A 10,148-nucleotide genomic window follows, 5' to 3' on the forward strand; every position below is an offset into this window, starting at 1 on the left:
AAACCTACCTTCTTACGCGTATTTAGCCGAGGGCTCAGCGTAGCTGCATAAAATTCGGGCATGTTTACCTTTCGAATTCAGCCTGAATCGGGCACACCAAATAGGCGAGTAGATCATTTGTACTTTGCTTGCAAAATACGAAGGGAAAAATAAAAGCAGTTTTGATAGAGGTCCGTTTTCTTTTTAGCAATTTGCGCCTTTAATTGCTTCATTCTGTTCCGAAATTGGACTGGGTCGCTGAGTGTATTAAGGAATGGAGATAAAGGGCGGTCAGAAGGAGAGAACGGTATTCTTTTGATTGTAAAAAATATTTCAATAGAATTACGAAAAAATAGCATTGGGCATTGTCTCGTCGTCAAAAAGGAGCTGCTGGACACACTTGCCATGATTCCCCCCCAGTCTTATATTACTTTAATAAATATAAAACTCAAAGTAATTAACCTTGCTTATCAATGTATTTCAACACGATATCTTTTCAAACTGCCCATGAGCAATTATTTTAATGTTTAAAAGATATTTTGAACACGCAGGTATATGTCCAACGCCCAATACTGTGATTCATTTGTTTTCCTTCTTTGAGAAACATTGAAATATTTATATTGTGTACTAGATTATCCAAACGTAACTACAGCTAATGTACAATATCACCTATCAACCAAACCAAATTCCAAATCCCCTTTTTCATAAAAAGAGAAAATATATTGGAATATTTTAACATGATATATAATTTGTAAAATATACATTATAATTTATAAAAAAAATGGCTTGGTTGTTCGAGATTTTTGTATGACTACACACAGCTTATAACAGAAACATTTCTACTTCCATAGCTGATAGAATTGCAAATTGACTGTCATAGTAGTGCATATATCTGAAAACATTAATTACATTACTTCAAATATTTTTGACAAATAAAACTCAGGGTTGAAAAAGATTAAATTGTTAATAGTTGATACAATTGTAAGACACAATAATAATGTCCTATTGACATTTGAACCATTTAATTGATCCCAAATTCACCGAATATCAAAATTAAATATGCAAGTGAACCGTAAATACAGAATGGTTTTCAAAATAAATATAAAAATTCCAAAAGAGCATCTGTGACTGACTTTACATAATGCATTGTCAGAATCTTCAGTAGATATATTTGAAGAATTTATGTAATTAAAACTTTTTTTGGCTGAAACCGTTACTGAAGAATGTGGCTTCTATAAATTGCTTTTGTATTAATAAAGCACCACTACTATCTAAATTGTATATTTGAGTCACTCTCCATTAGCTGGATCACAGGAGTAGAATGAGCAATACTTACTGAAGTACTCTTTAACAAAACTATCATGTACGGTATTTCCATTCTGGTTGAGAATTTTTTAGTTCCTATCGTTATTTGATAAATTTTTTTTATTTACAACATTTATACAGTAGAACATTTTCAGACAACTCTGAAAAATTATTTTTCAGGACTATTTGTAGCAAGAGACAGTAAATAGGCAAAATTTTGTGACATAATCTTCCACTATGTTTAATAAATCCCACCCTGTTGCGATTTTATTTCAACTTCATTTATTTTATCTGGTTCAGAAAACAGCAGGCAAATAACACAATCACCTGCTGTACTTAAATACTAAATTGATAATAATCTACATGTAGGAATGCAGCAGCACAGATTAAGCACCACAGGTAGACTTTTCAGTTTAGTAGCTGTCAGTCTGAACTCTATTTTTCGATACATGAGATGACATGTATGACAAATGTATTTGCCCACTTCAGAAAACAACAGACTAAATACAGATTTCTTTTTAAACTGAATTTTCGTTTCTTAGGAAAAATCACTCTTGTACCATAGAGCTAGCAAAACAAAAAGTCTCATGTTAAATCTGATACAATAAATACAAAAGCAATATTTTCCATAATTACTATAGATAAGAATCTGCATCTGCTAAAAATTCAATGTCATTATCAAGATATTCTAGGATTACATTTCCACCATTATACAGTGGCGATTCTTTAGAATTTATCCACGATTCTATTGTTTGATCCAAAGGCAGGGCTTCTCCAGATTCTGGGTGGCAAAGTCTTAATTTCTGAAAATTGGAAGGGGAGGAAGTTAATCAGTTTTAAATCCAAATATTTGGAATTCCCACAACATTGCTTCAATTGATTTACCTTGGCTGTGGTTTTGTTGTTGTCATTTTTAAGGCTTGCTAAGCAGGCTGCAGAATCTATTGCTTTTCCAATGCTCCATTTGCTGCAAATGTACATGGGTATACTTTTATTTTTGCTTCCTTTGGGTAAAAATACTTGGAAATAGATTCTGTCTGTCTATAAGAGAAAAACACAAAGTGCAGTGTTAAAATAGTTCCTAGTTGCATATTCCATTTATTTTATTGCTTTAAAAGGAACTTTTGCATTTTTCCACCAGTGCATAAATTGCTCACCCCAGAGCTATAATTTTAAGACAAATTCCATCTTCGCCCTTCACTTCAGAAAATCTACGTAAGTGTTGTACCTTATGATTCTTGACTCTTGGAGAATGTATCTTTTCTTTTATGTACATTGAGAGCATTTGCACCAAGACAAATTCCTTGTGTGTCCAATCACACTTGGCCAATAAAGAATTCTATTCTACATCTTACAGACAAGCAACGGTGCCCCCTACCACTTTTGAAACAAGTTTGAGGGATTAGGAAAAAAATGTTAGAGAATGAATACTGCAGTTATTCAGAAATGTATTTGTTTAATCCATAAGCATGATTTACCTGCGGAACAGACTTCTCTCCACATGCATGCATTTTTAGTTTCATCAGGGCCACTTTCGCAGCTGTTTCAGGGTTCTTGGCTCCTCTGCATTTTTTAATTGCAGTCACTTCTTTTTTAGAATCTAAAAATATACAGACATTTACTGGGTTGAATTACCCATCCCTCTTTTTTTTTCAAAATGTTGTGGGCAGTTGTCTTGGAACAAAGTGCTGCCTCTCCTTGCTTGTGTGTTTAAGATGCAGTCTCTTGCCTGATCTTCAACTCCTGACAGTTGCCAATATTCAACATGTATGATTGAGAAGTGACAGCAATGAAATCTAAAGGAAGAGATGCTTAGGAATTCCTTAGTATGAGAAAAGAAGCTTTTATGTTACTGTGTTTAATATAAAATACTGTGGAACAGCAGTATCATTAATGAAAAAAGGCTTTGAGTTATACTACAATCTATTCTTGCAGATTTCAATATGTAACAAAGATAGGGAGCATGATGTCCATGGACACCCAAGTTCCCAGAGTGCCATGTGTTTCTTTTCATTTTTTCATTTTTTTTAAAGAAGCGGGAAATTGCCATGCTGGAAAACAAATTCCAGCCTCCAATGTAATCCTTATTTATATTGTAAATACTATATGGGGATTATAACTCTGGGCCTACTTGGAAAAAAGGTAAACACTGGAGTATGAAGAATGGAGTACTGTTTTGCTACATTCAGTTCAGAAGACAGACTTCAAATTCCCATTATAATCAACTGAGTTTACAGAACGCAGCTTAACCTCTGCAATACTTTTGAAGCAGGATTTATTCAGCTAAAGGGCATGGATCACTGGATATGTGCTCTATTCTAACAATATTTTAAAAAATCCTTCTGCACTTACCTACAATATCTTTAATCAGTTGCCGAGTGCCAGTCATACGAGCTTGAGGGATTTCCAATTTCTCACACTCATGGTCTGACTGATGACGGTGCCTGGAAATAATAGACTGCCAAATATTCACTAGATACTTTACAGAACAATAGGATAAGATTTGTTCAGATCATTGCCTTTTCTCACCTTAAACAAAATTGTTTTTCACAGTAAGCGCATAAGATAGGTACAAGTTCTCTTCCATCACAACCTTTATACATGCATGGAAATGATTTGTGATAATCCAGTTTCATATTTTTGTTTTTTAGATTTGCCTAAGTGAATTAAAAAATACCATTTAAAATCTTATTTCAAAGATCAAATTATATATTGAAATTATAAAAGTTCATAGTTTAAACTAAGTGTACACTATTTAAAATAAACTACCTGGTGGCAACAACCTGAGAGGAAGTAGCTAGTTCAAATTTAGATATAATGCCAAACTATACCAGTTAATCCTTTACTTAGATGCTCCTTCTCCCCCTGTGAACTCCTGGATATATAAGAGTCATCAAAATAATTTGCATACCTGTCCTACAAACCTGGAGTACAACTTGACTTAATAGCTCTTCGTAGGGTAGACACAAGCCATAACTAAACTACGTAGCAAAAACAGATATCTTGCAAACCATCTTTTGCAAATCCTGGTGGCATAGTGGTTAGAATGCAGCACTGCAAGCACACTGACATAGCCTGAAGTTCGATCCTAATGGGGCTCAAGATTGACTCATCTTTCCAAGTTTGGTAAAACTGTTGGGGACAATATGCTGACTCTATAAACTGCTCAGAGGGTGCTGTAAAACACTATGGATTGATATATAACCTCACTACTGTTAGCTATTTAATTGAAACCTTTGGTTTTACCATTTTACTTTTTGGAGCAGTTCCCTGACTCTGGCAATTGGTTTCCCTTTGGTGCTGTCTATCCAAATTGCTAGCTATAATTCCATCAACTGGTCAACAGGAAAGTATAATTAATAGTAAAGGAAGCCAGGTAATAGTTGACCTTCAAACTATTTGTTCTTCCCCAAAGATAGGATTAGAAAAATAGCAATAGCACTTAGACTTATATACCGCTTTACAGCCCTCTCTAAGCAGTTTACAGAGCCAGCATATTGCCTCCAACAATTGGGGCCTCATTTTACCCACCTCGGAAGGATGGAAGGCTGAGTCAACCTTGAGCCTGGTGAGATTTGAACTGCCAAATTTTAGATAGCTGGCAGTCAGCAGAAGTAGCTTGCAGTACTGCACTCTAACCACTGTACCACATAATATTTTGAGGCTTAGCTGAAAACTGTTTTCAACTGCTGCAATGAAAGAAAATATTACTTTCATTGCAAACAGACTATGTTCACAGTCTAATTCACAATAACGTCCTCACTTGGTCAGCTGTTCTAAACTATATACTCTAAGAGACCTTTTTTTGCAGGCATAATTTAGCAATAAGACAACCTGGATGAGAAAGTTTTGCTTGCAAATTTTTTTTAAACAAATGTAAAGAATATGAATTTCTCTTACTAGGTAAAATGTTCATAAATATAACTTGCAACAAATTAATTCTGAATTATTAGCTTACCTCAGAACAACCATGAGCAGACAGACTTCTGTGTTGAAGGCTTAAAAAAAGTTTTACAGAAACAAAAAATGCCATCATTATGTGTAATAATAGGATTTTACGAAAGAGTGACTTAGTCTTTCTTAAACTCCGCTTGAAATGAAACAGTACCATGTAATGTTTACTACTTAAAATTTATTCTTTCCTTTCTCATTTCCATATATTTTCTCTACTCTTCTTTACAATACTATCCCAAATCTCTAAAAATAGTCTATATTGCTAGACTATACCTTAATAATTAATAATATAATTACCAGAAGACTCCTGAGCAGCCATCACAGACAAAAGGGAGAAAATCTAATATAAAAGAAATATTGTAATTATATTCATACTTTGATAAATTCATACTGATAAAAGGTAAGTTGGAAGATCTATTCCATATGAACACATTACTGGGCAATTTATATGCTAAATGGAATAAACTTGAGGCCAAACTGCTGAATTAACTAGGTATTCTTAAGCACACTGTTTTTAATTTGTTGGATTTAAAGAGGTTTCAGTCATAAATTCTGAGTAGTATACTGGCATTTGGAAATGAGGTTGAAAAAATGTCAGTAATATAATTTTTAAAAATGTCATAGAATACAGTACAGTGACATGTATGCTACCCTTATTGAAATACAATTTACTAATTTAATTGCAGTGGATTGTGGTTTTGTCTTTAAAACTTTTAAATAACAACAAAAAAAGAAAGGTAAATTGGTGTTTCCATCTTGCATAGTTTAATAAGAGTCATTTTTGTTTCCTAATTTTATCTTTCTATAGTTACAGGAATATAATTTTTCAATAGCTGTATAGTCCCTGTGTTAAATTCTCACAGGGTTGTAGTTGTTATGGGGAGCATTGTATAACTTTATTGAAGAGCGTACAGGTTATGAATCTAATAAGACACCAAGAGAATTTTCAATAATATAAAAGTGTATATTGAAACAAAATAACACTAAACAAATATTAATATGAACAAATAATACTAAAGAACAATATGTTATGACAAATGTAAACTAATTTTGGAACATTTTGCAGAAAGGCAGGATTACAATGTCAAATATGTGTGAATAAAACTCTTCTCCCCTTGTCCAATTTTCATAAAACCTCTGGCCCACAAGTGCTTTGTTTTTGAATGACTGGGATGATTTTCAGTAGATCAGAGTTAAAGTTATCAATAGGTAGAATAAATGGGTTTTTGATACCTCCTAAAGTAAGCTAAAGATGGAAGCAAAGTGAAACTTTAAGGGTAGAACTGCGAATACATCTGTTTAAAAGGCCTTTGGGTGTACTAAAGATAGGCAGAGTTCACTTGGTTCCTTATTTCTACGTTTTACACACGCATCTATTTTTTGTTAAGGACTTTTTAAAACAAGTATAAAAGATCAAATCATAATATATATCTAATATATCATATATATATATATGATATATTAGATATATATTATGATTTGATCTCTTTTATACTTGTTTTAAAAAGTCCTTAACAAAAATAGATGTGTGTGAAAACGTAGAAATAAGGAACCAAGTGAACTCTGCCTATCTTTTATATATATATATATATAGCCTTCAGCTTTGTTCGGGTATTTTCCCACGTCATAGTAGTGGTGCTTTTAAAGTTGTAGCAATGTTTCAGCAGAATCTCATCTGCCATCATCAGGCTTCTGTATTGTGTCCGTCTGTGAGTCAAACTTTTACAGTGGTTTCAGATTTAAATTTGGGGCAGCCTATTGCTGTGCCAGAATGGTTTTTCTTCATCCTGATTGGTTGGGAGTCTTGGTCTGTGTTTATTGGTCTCGGAGTTTGCTGTGTTCTGCTTGATTGGTGTCTCTAATATCTTCTGTCTGTTTTTTGGCTCTTTTTGTATCTTGATTGGCTGGCAGCATTGTGTTATTTATTGGAGGCCTTTAGTGCAGCTTGGCTTCGGGTAAATGGACGGCTATCATTAGTTAGGAAGCTGGGTTTCATCTGGGTGCCTGGTTGGGATGTGTTTGAGCTGGAGGTATCAGGGGGGATCTGTTTGTGCCCAGGTGTTTGCCTGGCTTGTGGTGTGGAGATTTTTTTGTTTGTGAGTGCAGATAGATATAATATATCTAAGTATAGTATATAAAATCATACATTGCAATGTCCTACCAGTCAATGAATACTTCAGCTTCAACCAATAGAGAACTGAAAAAGAATTCTTCAACTTCAACCAACCAACCATAACAACACAAGAGCAAATAGATACAAACTCAAGGTTAACCGCACCAAGCTTGATTGCAGGAAATACGACTTCAGCAACAAAGTGGTCAATGTCTGGAATACTCTACCTGACTCTGTGGTTTCTTCCCCAAACCCCAAAAACTTTAACCTTAGACTGTCTACTATTGACCTCACCACTTTCCTAAGAGGCCTGTATAAGGCGTGCAACCGTCCCTGTCCTATTGTTTCTTTTATATTTTTTCATTTTTCTTATATGTATCCATGTATTCATAACTATGTTTTTACTTATACCTATTATCTTGTAAGCAATTGACAAATAAAAAATAAACACGTGTGGTCACTCCTGTAAGGTTTTTTTTAAAGAAATTAGCTTTTCACTACATTCATAACCACAAACGCCCTTCAGCTGCATCTAACCAGCAGGCAAGCAGGCAGATTCATAGAAAGAGCCCTCGGCTTTCCGATCGCCTTGCCTCCACTCGACTAGCTCTCGTGGGATAGGTAGAAACACCAAGCCAAGTGTGGGAATCGTTTGACGCTGAAATTCCCACGGTGACAAGTAGCGAATTCAGAGGCAAAAATGTTTCGCGGTAAAAGTTGCGAGCCCTCGAAATACTTATGTGGGTCCGATTCCATCCCCAAGTTGCTCCCGGCCGATCACTCCTAGTCTCCTAGCTAAACCTCCAAACAAAACGCTCTTACCGAGCTGCTTACACTCTTCAACCCCGCAATGCTGCCCGATTTCCAATTCCGCCATGTTTCCCAACGGCGCATGTGCACACCGCCACTTTCTTCCGGGAACACTGAAGTCTGTATTCCACCCCTTTCCTTTTCCCTTCCCCATTGCTTGAACCTAATGAGAGGCGGGATCGCCCCTGACATCAACCGAAGGGTAAAGCTTGTGCGGGGACTCCATGTAGTTATCCCAGCAACAACAGCGAACTGATTTTATGTTTCCTTCCGGAGATTTTTCGATTTCCCATTCTAGACTTCAGTTTAGGATTGCTTAGAAGTCTCTCGTTCACTTCTGACGAACTATGAAATGAACTTGTGATGCAACAAGAATCCATTGCCCTACGGATTGTTTCTATTTTGTGAACTAAAAAAATAAAATTTAATAGACATTCAAAATCACTCAGGAAAAGTGCATATGTTTTTGTTTTTGTTAATAAATTTTGTTAATAGCATATGCCAGACGGGTGTGGGGAGAATTTGGGATTGTGGTTGATCACAATTTAATATGAATCAGCAGCAAAGCCTTGACAAAATGTAGTTTGTAAAAAGTGGGAAGAGTTCTATATTATGTACTAGTCAACTTTCAGCTGAACATTATTGCATTCAGTTCTATATATACTATATTTTTAGAAAGATTTAGAGAAGTTCTTGAAATAAGTGTCAAGGTGCAAAAGTAGAGAATCAGTGGACCAGAAAGTAATATAAAACTGGACACATTTTAGAACCATATAGTCTTTGAAAATAATTTAGAAAAAATTGTTCATTTTTCTTGTTCAGTTCTCTATTGTGCATTAAAGGAGCCTAAACATATGTTGCTACTTTGAAGAACTACATTATGACTCAACTCCTTAAAGTGGCACTATAAAGCAGTGTAATGTCATTGAAATACATTACTCTGTTTTAATGTCCAGGAGAGGTAATATCTAATGAAAACTATAGAGCACATTTTTCCAAAGTGCACAGAACATCAGAAACTCTTTTTCATTATTGTAAAGCATAGCATATGGAATAATAAACTTGTAGGAAAATTCCAGTTGAGTATTAGAGAGACAAAACTACCTTTGGTAATTGTGAGAGCAGAAAAATACCTTTGGTAATTGTGAGTTCCTTTTTTGTCGATGTATTCAAACAGAAGCTGGACAGCCATCTGTTTGGGATGATTCAGTTTGAATTCTTAAAATACCTTCCACTGCTACAGTTCTTATAAAATGTTATAAATTTTCTTGCATTTTAAAACACATTAATTCTAAGAGTCTTCCTGGACTTTGCTATGTATTAGATAATGTTAAAGCGTGTTGTAATTTTTGCACAAGAGATTCAACATAGCTACCTGTGTGGAATCTACAGAATCTTACCAACCTACTAAGAACTGGTGAAGAAAGTTATACTCATCATAAATCTTTAACTTTTCAGTTAGTATTTCACTAAAGACTGTAGTTGAATGTTTTTAATCTCGTTTATCCCAATGGCAATCAAGTTTTATTTTTAGTTACAATGTGCATTGGACTTTTACCCCATGTTCAAAGCTTCACAGTGCAACAGTGGTGGCGTTTGAAACAGGCCTGTGATTTCTGTGAATTACAGCAAAGACTTAGATTTAGAATAACTTTGTCACTTTGAATGCACACTAATCGTCATACATTAAAATTAAATTTCATACACCTCTCAAGGGTCACCACCTCCAACATACACTACAATAAACTATACAAACTCTCTTTTAAGTATTGCTTAACTCTGGAACAGCATGCTTCTGCACCTATGCTGAAAATACATTACTATTTATCCAAACTTCAGGAACAGGAGTTTGTTACAGTTCAGGACGGCATGTTCCAGTGGGGGGAGCAAGTCCAGACTGTCCACTTTACAAAGTCACCGTTTCTCCTTTTTACTGGGCGCGCGGCTTCCTTCCCGAGCCATTTTAGGGTTTCCGCGGTCGCGGTTG

The 10,148-nt window shown here is 35.0% G+C and overlaps 1 protein-coding gene across 6 annotated transcripts; it reads right to left on the reverse strand.

Annotated features, from left to right (window-relative positions):
- Positions 1–1,689: 1,689 nt before the first annotated feature.
- ZFAND1 (zinc finger AN1-type containing 1) lies at positions 1,690–10,141 on the reverse strand. 6 transcript variants are annotated; one of them, XM_087961943.1, is made up of 8 exons: positions 9,295–10,141; positions 5,536–5,578; positions 5,243–5,282; positions 3,814–3,941; positions 3,637–3,728; positions 2,763–2,884; positions 2,170–2,325; positions 1,690–2,087 (listed from the first exon to the last, which is right to left on the reverse strand). In XM_087961943.1, exons 4-8 carry the CDS (start codon positions 3,918–3,920, stop codon positions 1,920–1,922), a joined length of 645 nt encoding a protein of 214 aa, XP_087818069.1. In that variant the 5' UTR covers positions 3,921–3,941; positions 5,243–5,282; positions 5,536–5,578; positions 9,295–10,141; the 3' UTR covers positions 1,690–1,919. The 6 variants fall into 6 exon arrangements, with proteins under 6 accessions (XP_087818069.1, XP_087818065.1, XP_087818063.1 ...); XM_087961939.1 differs by having other exon boundaries at positions 9,940–9,967; XM_087961937.1 differs by lacking the exon at positions 9,295–10,141 and adding an exon at positions 8,174–8,249.
- Positions 10,142–10,148: the final 7 nt, after the last annotated feature.

The sequence above is a fragment of the Notechis scutatus genome, chromosome 3 (assembly GCF_049901735.1).
Source record: "Notechis scutatus isolate UNSWTSFEM ecotype Mainland chromosome 3, rNotScu1.2, whole genome shotgun sequence".
Classification (NCBI taxonomy): domain Eukaryota; kingdom Metazoa; phylum Chordata; class Lepidosauria; order Squamata; family Elapidae; genus Notechis; species Notechis scutatus.

Excerpts from the sequence above, each read along its gene's own strand:
- ZFAND1 (XM_087961938.1), bottom strand. The coding sequence starts at position 7,472 with ATGGTTGGTTGGTTGAAGTTGAAGAATTCTTTTTCAGTTCTCTATTGG. Across the intron at positions 5,579-7,399 it reads GCTGAAGTATTCATTGACTG|ATTTTCTCCCTTTTGTCTGT; the intron begins GTAGGACATTGC and ends CTTTTATATTAG. Across the intron at positions 2,885-3,636 it reads ACTGATTAAAGATATTGTAG|ATTCTAAAAAAGAAGTGACT; the intron begins GTAAGTGCAGAA and ends GTATATTTTTAG.